General features: G+C 37.2%; 1 protein-coding gene and 1 long non-coding RNA gene across 6 annotated transcripts; one reads left to right on the forward strand and one right to left on the reverse strand.

The window, feature by feature from the left end:
• Positions 1-5,682: 5,682 nt before the first annotated feature.
• LOC148863944 (uncharacterized) lies at positions 5,683-6,315 on the reverse strand. Its single transcript, XR_016108910.1, has 2 exons — positions 6,177-6,315; positions 5,683-6,081 (listed from the first exon to the last, which is right to left on the reverse strand). It is a non-coding gene; the product is annotated as an uncharacterized LOC148863944 (long non-coding RNA).
• Positions 6,316-7,109: 794 nt separating this feature from the next.
• LOC148863945 (putative disease resistance protein RGA3) lies at positions 7,110-15,502 on the forward strand. 5 transcript variants are annotated; one of them, XM_088974295.1, is made up of 5 exons: positions 7,268-11,473; positions 13,024-13,242; positions 14,573-14,932; positions 15,033-15,094; positions 15,235-15,502. In XM_088974295.1, exon 1 carries the CDS (start codon positions 7,549-7,551, stop codon positions 11,407-11,409), a length of 3,861 nt encoding a protein of 1,286 aa, XP_088830421.1. In that variant the 5' UTR covers positions 7,268-7,548; the 3' UTR covers positions 11,410-11,473; positions 13,024-13,242; positions 14,573-14,932; positions 15,033-15,094; positions 15,235-15,502. The 5 variants fall into 5 exon arrangements, 4 of the variants coding, with proteins under 4 accessions (XP_088830420.1, XP_088830421.1, XP_088830422.1 ...); XM_088974296.1 differs by having other exon boundaries at positions 14,626-14,739; XM_088974297.1 differs by having other exon boundaries at positions 14,776-14,932.
• Positions 15,503-24,461: the final 8,959 nt, after the last annotated feature.

The raw sequence follows: 24,461 nt of genomic DNA on the forward strand, positions 1-24,461 counted from the left end.
CCCTTTGAGTCCAAATGCACTAAATCTGAACTAATGCCCTGATGCTTCCGTTGTACCTTAGGCTCAGTTTGGAAGGAGTACGGATACGGATATGTACCGTGCAAATACATACAAAATATAAGGTTTTGCAGTCTACATATTTGTATTTGTACTCTACATGCTCAATTTAGAATGAGTATAAACACAAATTTGTAGAATATGGCAAAACCTTGTATTTTGTATTATTTTGTATGTATTTATACAGTACATATTTGTATTTATATTCCTACCAAACTGAACCTACTCTACAAATTTGTATTTATACTCCTTCCAAATAGAGTCTTAGGCTCAGTTTGGAAAGAGTACAAATGCAAATATATAAAATGTAAATACATACAAAATAATGTAAAATTTTGCACTCTACATATTTATTTATATTTGTATTTGTACTCCTTCCAAACTAAACCTTAAAATTTGAAAATATCTCCATCTTCTAGTTTTCTTTCTTAGAGAGCTTAGCTTTGTGAAGGGTTTGAATAATTTCTTTGAATTCAGTGATTTTTACATAAAATGTCTCCATGCAACAGAAATCTGGAACCATATAACGATGATTCTCTAAAGGGTGTTTCGACCAAAATTCATTCTCTTACTACGATTACATCCAGAACATGGAACAAGGACAAGAAAGCTGCACTAAGTTTCATCGTCACACAGGAAATCAGGGGTATCCGTTTAGTCATCCTCCATGTGTATGGCATTGGCATCTTCCTGCCATAAACAGAGGGGAGCTTCCTACATGTGCCTAAACCTAAATCCCATGACTCATGAAGTCACGATACTTCCTACCCCACAACCACCAAGAAAATTGAGTGGAGGCTACAACCATTTTACAGGTGGAAATATTTTTGCTCCTATTTAATTGGAGGACATGCATCCAATCAAATACATTTTACCCCTTATTTTTGAGTCCAGATCTGTTGCTCCCATGCTGTGTATAACCTGTTGTGTCAACAAATTATAAGTGAACACGCCATGGATGTGGATCTCATGTATATGGTACATTGCGTCATTGCATGGTTGGTTACATAACCCATTACACGTAGCACGGCGAGCAACAATTCTTAAATAGTCTGTGTTTGGTTTGAAAGAAAAGGTAGAAAAGGAATTCTTCCTTTCTTTCAAGCCAAATACAAGGGTTTAGTCTTTAGTGTATAGGTTTTAGGATTTAGGGTTTAAGGTTTAGATGTACAAATTAGCCAAGTGAATCCTGTTACAGAGGTGATAGGGTGTAAAACAAAACACTCCAATTACAAAGGATGTTTTTTTTTTTTTGTTCTTTGACAAAGAATGTAAATAACTCTAGCGTGTTTGAAGCAAACAAATCAGGTGGAGCCAATTAATGAACAAATGAGATACTATACATAAGGCAGAGGAATAGACAAGATCTAATAGAGATAACAATTGAGCAACAAAATTGGAGGCCCCTAAAGAGATTTAACAATTTAAGAGGAGACCAAATCAGCCCCCCACAACGTCTCACAGCACATCCCCACTGTGTATTAGAAACATCTCCGGATGATAATCTCAGAAATAGTGATGTCATCATCGGGAGACGTTGTGGGGGGCTGATTTAAACTCACTTAAGAAAGATTGAGTGGTTCTGGGTTATATGTACGTGGAACAAAGCGATTGATCCTGCAGCCCTTAAAATAGTTCTCAAGATCGGCTAATTTGTTGGTTCTGCATGAAAGGAGAGAGAACTTATGTGGATAATTACGGTGCTGATGAAAATTTGCAAATATATAATAGGAAGCCAGATTCACCAATTACATACGCATAGGGAGGGCAACAAGACAGTAGATTGGTTAACAAAGCAAGGTCAAGGAGGAGATATGGAGTAGTTAGGATTGTATAATTCTTTTATGTCTTTCAAAGTACCAGCCATAGGATTGTGTAATTCTTCTTTTCTTTTTGTAAGTACATATAGTTTAACAGCGCAGATATTACAATGAGAGCCTTAAATCGTAAATACATGAAGATTATACGTTGTGATGAGTATTGTGAGGGTGTGGAATTAAACCATTAAAACATTTTATGGTAAACACTACTACAACCAATAGTTTCACAAGTAGAAACTATTGTGGAACCTCTTGATGAGTGAAAAACACTTTAGGATGGCAAAAATGAATCATTGAGCTAAATTCATTGCCCACAATCAGCCACAATTGCGATCAATGAAGAACATCCTTCTACCTACTGCGATGAACCACAACTATTTGCATTGTTGCTATTGACGTTTAGTGTGGCTAAATAATTCAACAACTTCAATTACACCACCAAAACTGTTACATTTATTTTTTGGTATGAATGTTGTAATAGTCGCAATTACACCACAAAAAACTGTTACACTTATTGTGACTTCTCCACTTCCCTATTTTCTACTATAAAAGGGGTGCCTCCTAGGGGTAGTATGTGTATGGAGAGAGAGCATTAGAAGACTGAAAAGATTGGGAGAACTTCATCATCATCTTCTGACAAGATCTGCTCCTACTCTGTTTAAATCATTCTTATTCTTCTTTGCTGCCATTAAGGGTTTCTCTCACACCAGCTCAAAGGAGTCATCTATGCCATTTTTTGAGTGCTTCAAGGCTTTGTTAAAGGCATTTTGGCACTAGTAAGGTGGTCAGTTTGTAGTTCTCTCATCAAGGACATAAATAAACATGTTTTTTTTCTTTCTTCTCCCGTTGATGTAGGTCTCTTTGACCGAACCACGTAAATCTGGTGCCATCTTTACCTTTCTTTTGCTCTTATTATTTGCTTTATAATTCACATATTCCTCAATTATTTTTTCTTTTTTGCCATACTAATTAATCGGTAATTCAGAGTTTAATCCTAACAGTTGCATTCCAATTAAGCCACCTAGACACGTTGATGGCTTAAAGAAAACCCAATCCCCAACATTTGACCACGAAAAAAGTCTATTAAGGGTCGCATCCTAAAAGAAGAGAAAATCTTAATCGCAGAGGATCTCATTGGATACATGGCAAGACCCTGGTGGAATTTATTCGATAAAGATCAAAGAATCATGATCTCATTTCCTAATGAGAAAAGCCCTTATTTTGACATTTCTCTTTATGGTTTTTGGATCTCTTCTATAAAAAAGGAGAGATTCAAGAGCCCAGACACCAGAGATCAACCCCAAGAATCCTTCCTGCTTCCTAATTCCCCAAGCTCCCATGCCTCTTACAACTACCCTTTTATCTCTACCTAGACTCCTAGTCATCCTCTATCCTTCAAGGAAACCACTCTTCATTGCCTTCCCATCCTACTTACACTTCCGCCTTAGCAAAGTGAACAACCCCTGACGGAAGGCCAGTATCTAACAATAAAAAGTCTCTAAGGGAGGGGATATGTGGGGAGACATCAAAAGTTAGGGTATGTTCAAGAGAATTGGAGAAAAGAAAGGGATGTAATGACCCTTGAGAAAATGTTAGAAAGTGAAAGGGAGTTCATATAATTATTAGAAAAAATGGACTTGTATGTTATAGTAATAATGGGTGTTAGGGAATGTGCAATTCAGGCTGAGCTGAAAGTTTATTCTGGCTGCTAGTTTTTCTTTTTTTTTTTCTTCCTTTTTCTAAGATAGCCACAGTTTCAGGAATATTTTCATCATACTAGATTCTTTTCTATAACTAGCAGTTGGATGGATAATCCTCTCCGTTTTATGGATACAGTACAGCTGACGATGGAAGTGAATGGTAACGGCAAACTATGGAACGAGGATGCTGAAGCTGACGTTCCCATATATTTTTGATGGGTCTTTTTGATCAGCAGGTCATACATGTAAGGGTATCAGTGGACCGATTTTGGATTGGATCCGTCCAGTCCAATCCAATCTAATAAAAAATTTGGACCAAATTGGTCCTATCCAATACATCTTGTTCGTCCGTCTAATCCAGTTCAATTGACACCTCTACATACAGTTACTGCGTTTTTTTAGCTACTGCTATGTTGCAGTTAGTATACAAGACGCTTTCTATTTGCTTGGGCTGGACGGGGCCTGCACACGTGGATGATGCGGAGGCCACTGATGGTGCAATATGGATTTATTTGATCGACTCCCCACCTTATATGGCCCGGTTTATTTCATATTTGAAGGATATAGTGAGGAGTTCGGATCTGCTATTCACAGGACTTGCCTCACATCGACCTCACAGCACGTTCCAGCCGTGCATTGAGAATGTCTCTCCATGAATAAAAATTTATAATTACTGAGATGTTCCAGATACATGGCTGAAACGTATTGTATTAAGGTCGGTATGAGACGCACTCTATGAGGACCGGATCCAAACTCTATAGTGAGTATGGTTTTTAAAACCGAACCGGTCTGGGGTCCAGTTACCGAGTCGAACAGTCCGATTATTCAACCAAACAGTTGACCTGTTCTGATAAAAAAATAAAAAAAATGGTCAAAACAATTTGAATAGTTAACTGCTCGGATCAGCAGTTTGCTTATCAAAATCAACAGTTTTTGAAGAAATTCCAGTTTTGAGAAAAATCGAAACCAGTCACCTAATTGATTCCTAGTTTTTCCAGTTCAACCATTCAGTCCAATCCGGTTTTAAAAACATACTGGTGAGGATTTCAGTGGAGAAAGAGAGAGAATCAGAGGTAGACAAAAGAGGATGATGCAACTTTGCTTATTTAATTTTTTTTTATAAATTAGATGAAAAGGAAAAATAAATAGAGCAAGGTGGACATCCAATAAATGGGTTTTATGGCTTGGTCATAGTAAGCATTTAGGGTCTGTTTTTGAAGCCAGAATTAGAAATGAAATCAAAATCCCACAGAATAGGAATGGTCTATTCCCATAATCTATTTGGTTAAGGTCATAATGAGCATTGGAATAAGTGGGAATGAGATTTCATTCCTAAAGGAGGGGGAAATGATTATCCCTCAAATGGAGAAATGTCATTCGAGAAATGGGAATGAAATTCCAATCCCAAACTAAAATGGAATTAAAAATTTGGAATGATCCTGATACCAATCCTAAATGACTAGACCACTATTCTATGTACTAAATAAAAAAGAAGTTAGTTTTGTATTCTGTACCTATACCCTTCAAGTTCAAAGCAGGCCCGTCTTGAGAGCAAATCTGGTTAGAACGCGTTCTGAGGTGGAGTGGACGGTAAAAGGCCTAGGAAATGCCAACGGGTCAGGTTCGGCATGGGTTTGCTCCAATCCTAACCGAACCTCCAACACCCCAACCCAAACCAGATCTATTCCCGCTAAAAAATACATTATTTTTTAACCCGACCCAACCTTATAAGATTTAATCCAATTCTGACCTAGCGTCTCAAATGTATTTTTTTAACATGTTTTGAAGATCTAAAATACGTTAATTTAAGATAATGTTTTATAAATTCTAAGGCGTTCCTTTTTTTTCATTAAAAAAAAAGAAAATCAAAACCATTATATAAATAAATCATAAACTTTAAGTCAAAAAATTATAAGAATATAGATTATCATGACCTGACGGTAGGCCGGTTAAAACTTAAACTGAATCCGGTAAAAAAAACCAAAACCTTAACCCGATCCTCAAGCCGGATTTCTGTTTAACCCATTAACATCCCTGCCATAACTCTTTCGCTGACGTGACATGATCGATGACAGGGTGGGGGAATTGGTCAGAACTCAGAAATGGGGACGGGACGGTGACCGGAGAGTATTATATTTAAATAGGGTAAAATACAAAAACCTTCCCTAAGTTTATGACAATCATAAAAACTTTTCTTATAGTTTAACTTCAGCAAAAATCTCCTTTATATTAAAAAAAAAAAACTGTCAAAAAACTCCCTTCCATCAACGAGCAAGACGAAAAATGTTAAACCGATGATATTTTTTTTTCAAAATACCTATTTACCCCTCCGGCTACGACGCATGGCAACCATGAGTTCTCTCTCTACGGCGGCAATCCCTTCGTTTCTAATTCTAGTTGGCTCAATCATTTCTCCAACGAGATCCCGGCTTCACTTGGGAGATTGCCGGTGACGGTGAGCTTCGATCTGAGGCATAATAACCTCAGCGGAGAAATCCCTCAAACTGGAACGCAGACAGCTGGGATGAGCCTCCTAAATAAACAAATCAATCAAAGAAACAATGGACCTAGAAATTAAAAACGTAAGAATCAAGCTAACCGGATTTGGGCGGCCTAGCAATTGGACTGTCCGAAGAGCGAAACCCCATCGTCACGGCATCGTATACGCATTGGAAAAATGGTACCTCTGCATCCGCACACACCTCGCAGACGACTGATACTGAACTATTCATCAGGATATGCTCTATAACGCTTTCGTGTTCTATACACGGACGTGAGTTCATGTAGCTTCCATATCTGGTTCTCATTATCCACGCGCCCCAATCCCAGCATCCCTTGTCCTGTGGATAAACACTCCGGCATTGCAGTTTGACTATAGAATGACAATAACATGCCAGAATCCCGTCGGATCTAGTGGAAGTATTTTCTCATGCAATAAATCGTTTGGTCGAGGCAGTATGTAATTATCCCCTATCCCTCTTCTCTCCCTCCTTGACCGCTTCATCATTGTGACGAAGAAGAAGCAATCTTTGTCTTCAAGATTTGTAGAAATATCTACCTTGTCGGTAATCGGAATTCTGTGGCAATTTCTCGGTGATCATCTTGATGGTTTCCGACGGATGAGAGAAATGGCGATCTGTTGAGGAGGGATTCCGATTTTTTGACTCAGAAAGGATCGGAAATTCTTGAACTCCAGAGACAAATGCACATTGACGTTGTCGAGGTCGATTTCATGCTCCCCATCAAAGAAGATCACCGGGAAAGAAGCAATTGTGAAATTCTCCGTCATATTTACTGGATTCCCGGTGAAATTTCATCAATCTGCCGACGGAACTCCAGGGGCGAGGAGGAGTTTGGACAAATAGGAAGATACGAGAGTAGTTTTTAAATTGGAGAAAGGCACGAGGTTTCCTCTTTTAAAACTGAAAACTGCATGAAGAAAGTGATGCCGGGGAGAGGCTCGTCCTAGCTGTCTACCTTCCAATCTGAGGGATTTCTCCAGTGAGGTTGTTATGCCTCAGATCGAAGCTCACTGTCACTAGCAATCTCCCAAGTGATGCCGGGATCTCGCCGGAGAAATGGTTGAGCCGAGTGGAGATAGAAACGAAGAGATCGCCGCCGCATTGAGAGAATTCATGGTTGTGCCATGCATTGCAGCTGGAGGGGTAAAATAGGTATTTTGAAAAAAATTATCATCGGTTTAATATTTTTCGTCTTCATCGTTGACGGAAGGAAGGTTTTTGTCAATTTTTTTGAAAATAGAAAGAAGGTTTATGCTAAAATTAAACTATAAGGGAAGGCTTTATGATTGTCAAAAATTTTTATATTTTACCCATTTAAATATTTAATTGGCATTCCTACTTTATATAATTTTATATTTAGCCGGTTATCATATTGTGGTTGACGCTTGAGTAGCTGTAGCGAGATCAGAGCGTGCAATGGGAACATTTTCCGTACGTTGTCATTGAGAGATGTTCCCAATGCACGGGTGCAATGGATGGGCGGTTTGGTTGTTGCATAAGAACGGACGTGGTTCAGTCAATGCCCGAGCAAAACAACAACAACGAAAAAACAAGTTCAGTGTCAATGATACTTCAGGGAAAAAGATGAGATGCTGCATAGAAAGTGAACAGTTGATCAGTTACCGGGCGGCGGGCGACCTTTCATCTATGCTTCCTTTATATTTCATTGCTACCATTGAAGTTGAGCAGATTTATTATTCTGGTTGCTTTTCGGCTTTTCCTTTTTTAAAGAGAAAAATTATGATCCGAACGACAAGAACGGACGTGGTGGTATCCCCAATTGTGCAGTCAATGCTTGACAAGTTGAGCTCCCCTGAGCTCCGGGACTTCGGATCGTCATGGGAAGTCGGATTTGAGCTGGCAGAGCTCCGCAAAACACTTCAAACGATCCAAGCAATGTTGGGTTTCATGGAGGAGCTACAAGTAAGAGATGAGCTAGTGAAGGTTTTGTTGAGAGATCTTAGGGGTGTGGCCTACTATGTTGATGATGCTCTGGACGAGTTCATCTATGAAGTTCTCAAAGAGAGGGATGAGAGGAGTCAGGGAAGGAAAAAGAAGCAGGTGCGTTCGCTTTTCTTATCTTTTCTAAATACCCATAACGCATGTTCACCTGATGTTGCAAGTTTCATAACTAAAATTGATGAGAAATTAGCTGATATTGAAAAGAAGCTCCAACCCCATTACTTGGGAGGACCTTCTACAGTGAAGCACTCTGGAATGCTAAATAGTCAAAATAGACAAGGAGCTATTCACTTTAGAGATATCAGGCAGATGAGTAGCTCATTAGTTGGTGAGTCGTACATTTTTGGTAGGAAAGAAGAGGCTTATTATGTGAAGAACGTATTGTTGTCTAATCAATATGATGGAAGGGAGGTTCCTGTGGTTTCAATTGTTGGAATGGGGGGTGTGGGCAAGACAAAACTTGCCCAGCTTATATACAATGACCCAGAAATTAAAGAACATTTCAGTATGAGATGGTGGATCTGTGTGTCTGTGGATTTTACTGTTGACAGGTTAACTAGAGCAATATTAGAGTTGGAAACAAGGAAAACTTGTGATCTCAAGGAACTAGAGTCGTTACAACTTGAACTTCAGGATAGGGTGAGGGAACGGAGGTTTCTACTTGTGCTAGATGATGTCTGGAGTGAAAACCGTGGCATCTGGGATGCCCTACGGCTTCCTTTTTGTGCTGCAGATAAAGGAAGTAGAATTATAGTAACTAGTCGGAGTCAAAGAGTTTCATCCATCATGGGTTCCGTGGAAACTCTTTCTTTGGGAGGTTTATCAAATGAAGATTGCTGGACATTGTTTAAAAACAAGGCATTTATTGATGAGAATTCTGATGCACATCCATTCTTGGAAGCAATTGGTAAGAAAATTGTACATAAATGCAATGGTGTGCCTTTGCTAATAAGTACACTTGGAGAGCTTTTATATGGGGAACTAGATGAGAAAAAGTGGGAATACATCCTCAAAGGCCAGGTGCTAGATCTAGAGGAAAACCAAATTTTTTCAACTTTAAGTTTGAGTTACCATCATCTGCCAGCACATTTGAAGATCTGTTTCCAACATTGCTCTTTGTTTCCCAAGGATTATGAATTTGAAAAAGAAACCCTAGTCTTACTTTGGATGGCAGAAGGATTTCTTCCATCTAATGAAATTGAGAAAATGGAAGTTATTGGTATCCAGTACTTTGATGATCTGTTGCACAGGTCTTTCTTTCAGAAAATATATACATTGATTGATCAAACATCTGAGGAAAGATTCGTGATGCATGAACTCATGCATGATGTATCACGGTCAGTTTCTAGGGAGATTTGTTTTAGCCCTGCTTTTGTCAAACCATGTGATAAATTGAACTCTGAGAATGCACGTCACATGTCATTGATTAATGATGATCTTGATTCAGTTAATAAAGAATTGTATGATTGTAAGGGGACATCCACATTTCTATTACCAGACTATGATTTTAACATCTTTTTCTTTGGAGAGGTCACTCATGAGTTCTTTGAAGGGTTCAGATGCTTGCGTGTGTTGGATCTAAAAGGATACGAGCCCATGCGGCTGCCAGATTCCATTGGAAATCTGAAGCATTTACGATACCTTAACCTTAGTTATTCTGGTATTAGAGAGTTACCTGAATCCACATGTAACCTTTTCAATTTGCAGACATTGGTATTGAAGAATTGTCTCTTCTTTTCTAGGTTGCCTACAAATATTGAAAGCCTAATCCACCTCCGGCACATAATGATGGAAGGTACTGCTATTCGCTCCACACCAGTGGGAATTGGGAGATTACGTTTTCTCCAAACATTTCCTCCTATTTTTTTGAGTCAAGATGATGGTTTTAGGATAAGAGACTTGAAAGAATTTCAGTACCTCAAGGGTGAACTTCATATTTACAACCTAGAGAGTGTAGCTAGTGGTATGGAGGCCATGGAAGCTGATTTGAAGCACAAACAAAACCTTGATCACTTATTATTAAAATGGAGTGACAGAACTCAAAATCTTCGAGATGAGGATGACATTAGAGCTGTCCTTGAAGGCCTACAACCACACACAACTATTAAGAGTCTCAAGATCATCGGCTACAAAAGTTTGGTATTTCCAAACTGGATGATGATGGAATTATCAGTTTATAATAAATTGGTCTCATTGACACTCTCCAATTGTAAAAAATGCAAGTTTCTCCCACCTCTTGGGCAACTACCAGCACTAGAGTCTCTGGAGATTGATGGACTGGTGGAAGTTAAATGTGTCAGTCATGAGTTTTATGGGGATAAAAACATAGATGGTAGTAAAAAGGGGTTTCAAAAGTTGAAGTTCTTAACATTCAAGGAGATGGATGGATTGGAGGAATGGTATGGATCTGAGGAAGGTGAGTTCCCTTGCCTCAAAGAGCTTGTAATTAAATGTTGCCGCAAACTGAGTAAACTGCCCCCACTCTTGCCCACTGTGAAAGAATTAGAGATATACTCATGTGATGCTTTGACCTCTCTTCCAAGACTTCAATCAATTTTCAAGCTAAGATTAGGAAATTGTGATGAGACGATATTAAGTTGGATGCATCATTGCACATCCTTATCCTCCTTGGATATTTCTAATTTTCGAAATCCAACATCCCTGCCCCGAGCAATGCTACGACCCTTGGCAGCATCACTTCAAAATTTGCAGATCAATGATTTTCCAAGGCTTAGGTTGCTGACAGAGGATGTAGGATTACAAGACCTTGCTTCTCTCCAGTATTTAGAAATCAGTGGATGCGATAATCTTATGTCCTTGCCCAAAGGTTTTCACAAACTAAGCTCTCTTGAATACTTGACCATTGGTGATTGTGATCAATTTACATCATTTTCAGAAGAAGAAAATGATGATGGAAGAGGAGGAGGGATGACCTATCCCCCCATGCTTAAACGTTTGCAGATATATAGCTGTAACAATCTCAAGTACTTGCCCAGAGGACTTCACAACTTGACCTCTTTGATGGAATTAACTATTGATAGATGTGATAGAATAATGTTGTTTCTGGATCAAGAGGGGAGCCTTCCCCCGATGCTTAAACGTCTTTCTCTTGGGGGATTTGATCAATTGAAGACCCTACCTAGGGGTTTACATAACCTAAACTCTCTCCAAGAACTACAAATCAGCGATTGTTACAGTATTACATCCTTGCTGGATGAGGGGCTACCTAGCAGTCTTTGCTCTTTAACCATCTGGAGGTGTCCTGAAAAACTTAAAAGCCGTTTGAACAGGGAAGGAGAAGACTGGCCAAAAATAGCACATATCCAGAATGTATCATTCTATGGGTAGTTGTAGTTCTAAATTGGCACCATGATCAAGAGCCAAACAAGGATGCTGTGAGTACAAGTGACTGGTACAATTCTGACATCCTCTGTAATTCAACCACCTTTTCTTTAAATCCTCGTGATAATCATAAGATCCTAGGATTTATGCCTAGTCAGTTTTGAAATTATATCCTTTTTTATTTATTGGTATCTAGTAAAGCAGAACATAAGAACTGCCAGCACACCCTCTGTGCTGGCAAGGAAAACCAGTCTGAAGAACCTAAAGTTCTGTTGTTAAACTTGGAAAAATCACCTCTTTAACACCTTATCTCTACAGAGATTGTGCGTCTGTAATGCATTTATGCAAGTTTTGCTGTTCCAGTCAAGGGGTTTAATTGATGGGGTCAAATCTGCATTCAATTCAATTACTAAGGCTCGGTTTGGGAAGAGTACAAATACAAATATGTACAGTACAAATACATAAAAATAATACAAAATACAAGGTTCTGCACTCTACATACTTGTATGTTTACTCTTCCAAACTGAGCTTAAACGGATGCAGGTTTTAACATCCAAATCCGAAGAATCAGATTGGATGCCGGGTCGGGTGTTGGATTTTCAAGTCCAGACTATAATCCCTATTATAGGTGCTAAGCCTGGTCCATGATCATCACCCCTACTAGGAGTTCACATCTGCGCCCCACAACGTCCCACAGCACATCCCCGCCGTGTATTGGGAACATCTCCCGATGATAGTACCAGAAATGATGATGTCATCATTGGGAGATGTTCCCAATACATGGCGGGGATGTGCTGTGGAACGTTTTGGGGCACCCCCTTGTGGGGCACAGATGTGAACTCCCCTACTATCCAGAGAGGTGGAGAGAGAAACTTTGTACCTGGTGCAGCTATGCCAAAATAGTGCAAATGTCGCAGCACTTCATGTTTTTGCTATGTAATTTATGCATTCTTCTTACTTTCTTGTAAAGTTCAAGCAAGATTCAAAGTATCGATATGTATCAATGCATTTTGTACAGTATTGGGTTTTGAACCCAACAATACGCTAAATACTATGGGTTAGGACATCTGGCCACTTTTGAAGAATAATACCCTTCCTAGAGGTGTCCTGGCCCAAATCTTGAAACTTAAATATTTTTTTAAACCAAATTTATCACCCCTTTGAATTTCCCAATACACAATCTTTGTATATTTCATGTATCAATATTTTGAACCTTGAATTCAAAGTGTAGTTCCCATCTTTTGGAAACTAGGTGTTTGTACTTGTCAGTTTTGATATTAAGAAAGATATTTTGATCTGATTGTGGAACAAATGAAAAGGTTCTCTCTTTCAATCAAAGACAGAAACTTGGTTATTTTATTGAATAAAGTATAAAAGGATTGTGTGAATGTATGAGAGGGAAACCCCCACACTGGTGATCTTTACATGTATATCTTATGTATTTTTCACAAAATGCTGAGTTGTAGATTGATTTATCTCAGCCTCATTGCAAATCATGAAATCTCACATTCTTAAATCCTGCCAAAATGGATATCGAGTGATAAAATGCAAATTGAGTTCAATATACCAACTTCATCATATTAACCTTTCTGCTCATTGATCACTTTATTATTGTTTTAGGAATGGAATTTGGACACCATTATTACAGTGGAAGGCCTGGCCTTGACCCTACAATTTGTTGGAAGCCAAAGGAAGCACTGGAGCTTATAGAATGGTGAATCAGAAAGTACCACTACCTTGTGGTGGTTCATGATTACAAACTGACACTTGTGCTTAAGCGTTTACCATCACAAGTTTCTTGATGTCAGAAAAACCATACTTCCTGAGGATCACATTCAGGCATGATGTTTCTACTTGATTTAGTAATGATGCTATCTTGATATGTTGCTTTTGTTCTTGAGTTCTTCATGTTGGTTTTATCCAAGAATGTGTAGTCAGCATTTGCATCTTTTGTGAATGCAATTTGTGGATCCAGTGGACTAGTATATGTTCTCCATGGTATTGTTAAGAAATTTAAAGATTTATAGATAAATTTTGGTTTTAATTATCATTAAATGGTCCATGGAATTAATTAGAACTAACAATCCAAAAGAATCCAAAGGCGAATACTATAAAAGCATTAAATATTTTCAGAGAGGGAGATCAAGAGAGATTAGAAACAGTGATATAGAAATTGTACCAATTTTCACTGTCATCATGTAATGGGGTGTTCGACAACATGGTTTTGTTTTTGAAAACAAATAAAAAAAAACTGCTGCATTATAAGTTTGCTGATTGAGGCAGTTGTTTTTGTTTTCAAAAACAAGGCCAACCATGTTGTTGAACACCCCCCAAGCCTTGTCCCAGTGATATGGGTTAGCTACATGGATCCTATTCTGACATCCTGTTTTGTTCAGTGCCATATCCATTCTTAAAAGAGCCTTTAAATCATTATCACTGCTTCAGCCCATGTCCTTTCCGGTCTTCCCCTAGCTCTTGTAGTCCCTTCACCAGGTCCTATCCTCTCTACTTTTCCTATTCATCCATCTCAACATTCACATCATGGCCACACTCATTTTTTGAATTGGGATCTGCTCCTCACAGAACACACCTCACAGCGACATCCCACCCTGTATTGGGAACATCTCCCCATGAATAATAAATACAAGTACGGGAGATGTTCCCAATATGTGGCCAGGACAGGTTATGAGGTCAGTGTGAGGCGTGCTCTGTGAGGAGCAGATCCGCACTCCATTTTTTCAACATTTTGCTTCGACTTTTGAGGTTTATATAAAAAAACATTGTGGGAACAGAAATGCTGACAGAACTTTGATGTCTAATTACAACTTATATTATGATTATTTCTTGTCAATTCTTTTTTGATTAGGGTTGGCAATTTGCATTATTTTTTGTTATAAAAAAACTCATTTTCTGAATGCATTGACCAATTTTTTCCTATCTTTTGTCTAGTGAGATATAAACATGTATGGTCTGTGCTCATTGGTTACCACTTGTCTAGACCTATGAAGGGATCTTGATTTCAAATGAGCAATCTACCTCTATTCTATTGATTTTCTTTGTATAAATTTTTCTGATTACCACTTGTCTAGACCAATGAAAGGATCTTGATTTCAAATGAGCAATCTACCTCTATTCTATTGATTTTCTTTGTATAAATCTTTCTGATTAGGAACATGAGACATTACTGACCCAAATCCAGTGTGGACATTACCTAAAATTCAGGTTCTGATGAGAGTCCATATGATGGCATGCAAGAAACAAGAAGTTTGATCATGTACTTTCACATGTGCAGTGAAGTGATTCTTCAGGTTCTATTATTGTCAATTGACTCAATTTGTAAGTTTTTTATTTTCCCTGGCCCTTTTTTTGCAGGCTCTTTTATTTAAGTGATTTTGCATAAAAACCCAGTAGGTACTAGATACTCCTGCAAGACAATGGAACGATCTTGATTTCAGAAAATGGTGCACCTCTATTCTGTTTTATCTCATTGTCTTCAACTGATATGGTGCAGAGCCAAACATGTAATGATGTATGCTTGGTTATATCTAATTTCTGGTTTATGCTATTAATTTGCTTTGTGATATCACTTTTTTTATTGTATGTATTTTATGGATTATGATTCCATGCAGTTGCAATCATTTGGTGCTCTTGGGCTTTTAGAAATCTCTAAGCAAGAATTTAGAACCTACAGGTTTTCTACTTTCCTTTCCTTTTCTTTCAAACCAAACACAGCCTAAGGTCATTGTGACTTCGAGATACCTATTTTTCGCCATCATTTTTTCTCCCCACCTTGATTTTCTTACTAAAATGTAATTTGTTTTATTCATATAGGTTGGATGAGTTAATACTTGTCAAGTAACCCAAGAAGAACACAGAAGCCTAATTGAGGCTAACTGTGCAATTTGTCGATGTCTTTCTGCCATCAAAGGCTATTCCCAGTCAGATTGTGAGAGGGAAAATGGTTACTTGAGATTTTTCTTTTCTATATTTTCAACCCTCTAGTGGAATGAAATTTTTTCATCTACTATAGTTTCTCTACTCGGGTTGAGGAACTTGAACCTTATTCTATTTATTGAATTACATAGCCTTATTTATACTTGATTTGGTGAAGTATAATAAAAGGGAATGGAGTGTAACCTAAATTCGTCTGGACTCAGTTTGGGAAAAGTAAAAAACTATATTAACAAAGATACAGAGGGTCTATACAAGCAGGAGGGCTGTCCCAAACAACTATATCACTTTCTAAACTTTTCATTAAAGAAGCGCCTAAAGACTCTAAACCTTGTATTCGTACTGTATATATTTGTATTTGCATTCTTTCCAAACAGTCCTAATGCATTGTAGCCAAGGTTTGGTATTTTGGTATGGCAAAGTGTGTTGACAAATGACAATTTTGGGACTTGGAAATAGATGTGTATTGAGATATGCTTTGGATATGCATGGATATAGTGGGAAGATATCTAGGTACACATTAAAATATTAATAAAACACCCATAAATCTCATAGATGCATTAATAACACTAAATCTGAAGTTGAAAACTATGATTACAAGAAAAATGTACTTTAATAGTTTGTATGGCATCAACATACCAAGACATGGGATATAATACAATAACCTTAATATCTATAACATATAAAGTGGATACTTACCTCTGTTATGGTGAAGGCATAAATGTTAAATTTTATTACATAACGTTAAGTTTATCTTTACCCTTTATTTGCACATGTGCATATCCCATTCCCTGGCCACTCATAATATAGAAACCAAAGGTCCAATATGTACGCTGTATATCAATTTACAAATTATTACATATGCTGTTATTTTTTTTAATTAAATAATAATTAATAATCATATAAATATATAATTAATATCCATATGAAAATGTAGAAGATCCTTAAATCGAATATCCAAGACAATCATGTAAAATTATTATATGTTAATTATTAAATCAATTATCCTATGTAATTCTTAATAACCCATCTAATTGCTCATGTTAAGCTAAACGGTAAAGAATTTTGTTTGGGTAAATGAAGCTGAAGTGCATTTGTTCTATAAACACACCATCAATTGTTTCCACTTTTCTCTACAACGTCTTATCAATACCACATAAAATTGTATGGCGAAGTTGATCTCAATCCAACTCAACTTTGACTTCAATTATTGGACTAAAATTTCAATTACTATCCTGTCAAATTTTGTTTGAACAGCAGGTTAAACTCCATATCAATGGCATTGATATAATTATAACCCTCACATGCACCATCATCATGAACAAGACAAATTTCGGGCTTCTACTCGATCTTCAATTCTTGGGTAAGGCCAAGAGCCGGGTTTTATCTAGGCTAGTGTTCTGATGATGGTTGAATTCGTCAAGGATGTCATATGGCTATCTTTGCGGCCACCTCTCTTTTAGGCCATGTCAATGTCATGTGTTACGGAAGAGTACAACTAAAAAGGAGTGCCTCATACGAATAAGGAAGTGAACTCTGTTGGATAAGAGAAAACCTCTCGAAGACCTCAGCGGACACCCTCATCTCGACAACCCTGAAGACCCTATCCATTTAGGACACAAATGCCTAACTATAAATAGGTACTCACTACTTGGGGTAAGGGACTTTTGGGAAATGCACTGTTTGGGAATTGTACTTTTGGGAACGCCCAACTATAAATAGGACACGGATGCCTAATTATCTCAACTTGCTCATTCCGACCACATCATTCTCTATCCTACTGACTTGAGCATCGGAATACCTACCCAAGGAACAACTCCTCATGCCTCTGACCTTTCTCCTAGTTGCAGATCCCGGTGCACGGCTTTGTCCTTCCACCTCAGCCTTGTCTAGTTGGAAGGACTATCTGATCATGTCCTTGGTTTAGAATATCTCAGATTGGCATCATCTGTGGGAAATGTCATTTCCCAAACCCTTCATCGTGCACTAAAAACAACCATGCCTAAGAACACATTCAATCGTTTTAGAGCATGTTCCCCATCTCGAGGATCCCGTTCACTCCGCAACTTCCCACCTCGAGAGCCCCAACATCAGGCAACGGTCGACCTCGCACAGTTTCAAGCCATGCAGTAGAAGGTTGACCGTATCCTAGCCATGACGGAGACGTTGGGGAAACTAGAACATGCCCCTTAAGCTACTCGCCCTGCCATGCAGGTGCTTACTATAGTCAATCCTCACACCGAGGGCCCCAAAAGGCGCCACACAAACAGACATAAGGCCCAATCTGACCACGAGCAACCGCAGTTCGAAAAGTACGATGGAGCCTTGAACCCCATCAATCACATTGAGGGGTTCAAGGCGAAAATGATGTTGCATGACTCCTTCGAGGGTCTCATGTACAAAGCCTTCATCACCACCCTCCACGAAGTTGCCAGAACCTGGTACGCCTCCCTTCTGCCACGATTCATATTCTCCTAGGAGCAGTTGGAGACACAGTTCATACAACAGTTCACCGCCAGGCAAAGGCATTGGAAGATGTTGGCCAACCTCATGCAAGTACGAGGCCCTTCATGTCTAAACTCTAGACTAGTTGGTAGTTGTGACAGTCATCATGAGTGGGCTGCGCTCCTCACTGTTCAACTTCTTGCTACAAAAGAACCCTCTACCCAACCTAACTGCGCTCGTGAAGCATGTGTAGAAGTACATGAACGCTGAGGAAACCTAAGCACTACAAAGGAGTGAATAGAACCAACATGATCGGAAGTAGAAGGACCATGATGAGCACAGATTGGACAGAGACAGCAAGAGACATGACCACCGACTTAACCGCAAACCGAGGACCCCGCCATCAATGTATTGAAACTTTACTCCTTTGAACGTGCCACTGGCCAAAATGTTGATGTAAATCCATGATCGCAGCTTCGTCAGGTGGCCCGAAAAAATGAAGTCCTAGAACAACAAAAGGAATCGAGACAATTACTGCGATGTCCATCAAGACCACAACCACGAAACTGAGAGCTGTCATGACCTACACTACCACTTAAAGGACCTCGCCTGGTGCGGGTACCTCGGCAGGTTGATGGACATCAAAGAGCACAAGCCAAGGGGAGAAGAGCGCCACACTAATGCACCACAAACCCGAGCTCCCCCAGTCGAAGTCATTGCTGCCATCTCAGGTAGAATGGCCTCCAGAGGAGAGAGCAACTCGGCCTACAAGGTCTATGCCATACTACATCAGGTTGAAGATAAGGAACCAACGAGACAAAGGCAGGATGCTCCCATCACATTCACTAACGACGATCTCATGGGGGTTTAGACACTGCATGACAATGCCCTTGTGATAACTGCCAAGATCACTAACTTTGAGATCTGACGCATATTGGTGGACACAGGAAGCTCAGCTGACATCCTCTTTGAAGAAACCTTTGAATTGCTCGACATTGGGAAGGACCGTCTGACGCCAGTTAACACCCCCTGGTGGGATTCTCTGGAGACTCACTGATACCCCAGGGGAAAATCACTTTACCACTGCTAATAGGCAACGACCTCATCACCACCATAGTGATGGTAGACTTCATCGTCATTCGCATCTTGTCCCTCTACAATGCCATCCTCAGCCAACCTACGTTGAACGCTCTACAAGCCTCAATCTCCACGTACCACCTGGTCGTGAAGTTCCCAACCCCATACAGAGTGGGCGTAGCTCGTGAAAACCAGGAACTGCGACGCAATGTTACTTGACAACTTGCAAAGGGAGACCATACGCCATTGAAACGCTCACCACAAAAAAGCATGGACCTCGTCTAGGTGCACCTGTCCAGCAATAACCCCGAGAAGATGGTCCAAGTAGGATATCTCCTAGAAGGTCGCCTCTGAGATGACATTGTGCAACTCCTTAGAGACAACATCGATGTATTCACCTAATCAGTAGTAGACATGCTGGGGATTAACCCCAAGGTCATCACCCACTTGAATACCAACCCACACTATTGACTCGTGAGGTAGAAGAAGAGGAGCTTTGCCTCAGAATAGTGGAAAGTGGTCAGCGAAGAAGTGCAAAAACTGCTCAATGTTGGATTCATCCGAGAAATGACATACTTGGATTGGTTGGCGAATGTGGTGATGGTAAAAAAGGCTAATGAAAAATGGATGATCTGCATAGACTTCACTGACCTGAGCAGAGCCTTTTGAATGATAGTTTTCCCCTGCTAAGGAACTTGAGCCAAAATGAGCTAGGGGTGCAACTTGGGTGGGCCCAACTTGAGTTCGATTTGGCTCAATAAAAGTTTTTTCATAGGTTGGGTTTGAGTTTTTTGAAATTTAAATAGGGTTTGGGCCAAAAACTCAAGCCTAACCTAAACCTAGTTTGGACCTGGATTGAGGTATCAAGTAGCCCAACCCAATCCATCTTGATTTGTGCCTACCCAACATTTTATGATATACATATCTACATATTATCAATATATTCCACCTAAAAATTGGGCTACAAAGCTAAACACACCCATTCCCAAGCCCAACTCAAGATGTTGGGTTAATCTCATGTTGGACCGAGGTTGGTAAGAGAAAAATTACTGGTACTTTTCAATAATTACTGGTAACTTACTAATAAATAACAAAAATGGAATAACAATAATTATGGATAATTTACTAACCAATGCCCAAGTTTACCAAACCAAGCTTAAATTTGAATTTTCCAACTTAGACCCAACTTGAGCTTAACCCAACATCTTGGGTTGGGCTTGGGATTAGGCATGTTGAGTTGTGTAGCCTAATTTCCAAGCAAAATATGTTGATAATATGTAGGTATATATATCATAAAATGTTAGGCAAGCTCAAATTGGGTCAGGACAAGCTTAGACTACCCAAGCCCAACACGAGTTTAAATTAGATATGAATTTTCTGGCGTAGTCCATCTCCAAGTTTGAAAACTTAAGTCCAACTTGTGCAAAAGCTTTGGTTAGTCTAGGTTAGACTTAAGTTGGGCCCACCCAAGATACATCGTTACCTCCCTTTGCCTCAAATTCTTTTGACAAAGCCCATGCTAGTTTACTAATAATTTTGTGTTGATTTCTACTATTTCAAGGACACGGTAATTTTGATATTTTATGGAATTTACTGATAATATAATTTTGTGCTATTTTTTTTTACAATATTTTGGATATTTCTATTACTCATGATAACTTTTGCTAATTGCCGGTAATTTATCATCATTTATGGTAATTTATGAAGATTTTTGGAAATCTAACGCATTTTTTTGAAGATTACTAGTATTTTGTTGCTAAATTATACACATTTAAGGTAATTTTTGTTTATTTATTTATCTAAAATTGTTGTAAACTATATTCTAATTTGTAATAGTTTCTCTATTTATGTCACTAATAGATAAATTTAACTAACAACATTTTTTTTAAATAACAATAATTTAAAATAAATATACAACAGTTTTCAAAACATAAATTTAAGTGAAGCAAAAGTCAAACACTAAAAGACGAATTCATCAACTAACATAATTAACACCAATAATTTTAATTTATAGTTATTAATTTATTACAACTATTACTAATTTTAATATACTTCTTATAATTTCTCTGGTATATTAATTTATTAACAGTAATAATCATGAAAACAATTATTAATTTTTAAATTTGATAATTGTTAATTTATAAAACTTATTACCATTATTAATATTACTATCAATAACATAAATATTTCTGGTAATATTAATAATAGAAATGATTAGTAAAAATAATATTATTAATTATTAAAAACATTAATAATTTGGCATTTTCTAATTAATTATTGTTTTGTACATAACTAATAACACTAATTTTAACGGTTATATATTAATAACACTAATTTTGTTATTTTAATAGTAATATTTGGTAATATCTTTTGGTAACTTTTAGTTAATCATGAATACAAATAATAGATTTCTAATCGAATTTTGGGATTTTTTCAACTAATTTCGAAAATAATTAATTAATTTTGGTATGATTTATTTATTAATAAAATAATAATTATTAATTATTAAAAAATAATAATATTGTTGGTATTTTTAGCTATTCATGAAAATTATATTGGTAATATTTATAACTAAAAAATTAGAAAAAACAGTAAATTAACTAAAAATTACCTAAAAACAATATATTCCAAAAATTACAGAAAATTGTTTCTTAGTTTTACCTAAATTATTTTTAGTAAAAATTAAAATATTATTTAATTTGTATACAAATAGTTATCGGTATTACCCAAAATAGTAAATTACAAAAAAAATATTTATTATTTTAATTAATTTTTTAGTTAAAAATACAAAAAATTTACCAAAAAAGTAAAAAAAATAAGGGGATGTTTGAAACCATGGCCGTTTTTCAAAAAAAATGGTGCCATGTCGGATCCACATAGGTGTTTCAACAAATGCCCATGTATCTCATTGTTTGGTTCAGCCGATTATTAAAAAATCGGGCATGCCTCAGAAATCGGGACCCCACCGGTACATGAAGCGCCAAATGACCAGAAATTACTTGAAAATTACCAAAGAGCATTAAATTACCTTAAAATTATCAAAAAATAAAAAATTATCCAAAACTGTTAATGGTAAACCAATACCCGATCCATCAAACATGTCGCTTTAGTTAAACGGATCGTGTGGTTGATAATCCGACCCACTTAACTCGTCTCTTTGACCCGTTTCGATCTATAGTGTCGCAACTGAACACAGCAGGTGCATTAGGCGTTTAAACAATCGTTTTATATAGATTTAGTTCTTAATACTCTTTTAAAATGAGAAAACAGAACTACAAATGCCATTATATATTAAAAAAAACGTCGAGAAAACATAGGGGCAGAGTCCCTGTTTTAATGTGCGAAAACATAGGGGCAGAGTCCTTGTTTGACTTCTGTTACATATAATTCCACCATTTCAATATGCAACTCTTCCGAGTTATCTTAAATCCTGAAATTAGAAGAAAAAAAAAAAAAAAAAAGAGAATTAGTGGTGCCAATACAAAGTTTGTACCAACTGAATCAGTATATTTTTACTAAAAAATAATCACTTTGTTACATTAAATAAGGTTATCATTGTTCAAACACAGAGTTACATTTGAACAGGGTTGCTGCTGTTCAAATACAACAGTAGTTGCGGGCTCATGCCTTCTTCAAAGAGATCTACTTGGGGGAAAATAAGACATTCAGAAAGAACGATTGTAATATATCATCATTGACAGTATGTTTTTCAGAATTTGGGAGCATCAAATATTTATCAGCACTAGTAAATATGCACAAGCATTGCATGTGGCAATTTCAAATGGTTATAATAAAAATTTTAATGGTCTATCAAACTTCATATAACAAAGTAAAGTAATTGAAATCTTTTTACTTCTACTTTATTTTAATATTTTAAATAAAATCATTGTTACAAATAATAAAACCAAATGACCTTATTGGTTGAACAAGCAACTTACTTGACAAGGTCAACCGGTTGTGGATAACTCATTAGTTTTCTTTTCTTTTTTGTATTTTAGCTATTTCCATCATTAATAACAATAATTTTCATTTTTACATGTTATTGTCTAATATGACAAATATATAATATAAAAAATATACTAAAAATTTATATTATTTTTTATTTTTCTATTTTATTATTTAATTTATGACAATACAAGTTGAATTATCTGATTGAGAAGGAAATCTAATTCCAATAAACTGTTAGAACATTGTTTTTTTAACATTTTTTTTTGCCCCATAATCAAATCAATTGGTCATATCGGCTGCCCTATCACCAGACTAGGACTTTGGGTCCATTAACTTAATCAACAACACGGTGACCTAGCAAATTGAACCATTAATATTAATTATATATATTTTTTTAATATCTATGTTCCATTTCCATCAATAGTAAAATTTTTTTTTTATCACATATATTTTTTAGCATGATCAATATATAGTAGTAGAGATATTTCTAGGGTTGTAAATGGACGATCATGTCTGAATTGGATTTAGTAAAATCTGAATCCAATCCAATTATTGAAAATTTCCTTCGAATTCGATCCCATTGTAGACCTTGAATTCAAATTCAAATCCTTATAGACTATGATTGTATTTAGATTTAATCCATATTCACTTTAATTTTTTAAAATACATGATACTACCAGAGGATTTGGACAGTGGGACTGTTTGGCCTGAGAACCGTTTGGGCAATCGGTTTCGTTTTACTCCAAACCTGGTCCATGGTAAAAAATCGTTGAATCAGTCAATGGCCCATTGACCCGGGTGGTCAACCCGTTCAATGGTTTTGGCCATTTTTTATTTTTGTTGTTAGAACGGGCCATCCGTTCAAAGTAGATGGTCAAACCGTCGACTTGGAAACCAATGGCCAGAACGGTTCCATTTTCGGGACTTTTTTCTATATGTCAATAATTAGACGAAATAATTTTATAGTCATAATTATGGGAAGGGTGGGCATTGCATGGGATTCCAAAACCTTGAAAAATAAATCCAAAGTGACATTAAACACATAAAAAAATTGGTGGTAAATCCACCAAACTAGAAAAACCAAGGAAAAAAATATAGAAAATCGAGTCCAAAGTTCCACTTTGAAACAGAGCAAAACATACATTCAATCAAAAAAAGACCAAACATGCAAAAGGGAAGAAGAAGACCCTGGTCCGTTTTGGAAATAAAATGGTGGTAGACTGTTTTGGAGGATCTTGAAGAAGAAGAAGACCAAACACACACACACACAAACAAAACAAAACAAAAGCAGAAAAAAAAAAAATGAACATACTACACACTCAAATAAATCCAACCGTAGAAGAAACTTTTGAATAGTGAAAATCCAAAAGCACAAAAAAACATGGTTTTCGAACCATTATTAACCCGAATGGACAGACATTTTGGCCCGGGAACCGTCCGGGCAAACAGGAGAGGTTTTTGTATTTTACACAAAAGTAAATATCATATTCTATACGCATCTAAAATATTAATTATTAAATAATCATATCGGATTGGATCAAGGAAGATCTGGATTCGGGTTATGACCAACGGATATATAAATCCGACCTAAAATGGATCGGACAAAAGCCGGATCCGTTTGCAGCCTTTACCATGCG

This window comes from Nelumbo lutea, chromosome 3 (assembly GCF_056320005.1).
Source record: "Nelumbo lutea isolate HS-2025 chromosome 3, American lotus-T2T, whole genome shotgun sequence".
Taxonomy (NCBI): Eukaryota; Viridiplantae; Streptophyta; class Magnoliopsida; order Proteales; family Nelumbonaceae; genus Nelumbo; species Nelumbo lutea.

Bases quoted from the DNA above. Each gene is read 5' to 3' on its own strand.
- LOC148863945 (XM_088974294.1), top strand. From the start codon at position 7,549: ATGTTCCCAATGCACGGGTGCAATGGATGGGCGGTTTGGTTGTTGCAT.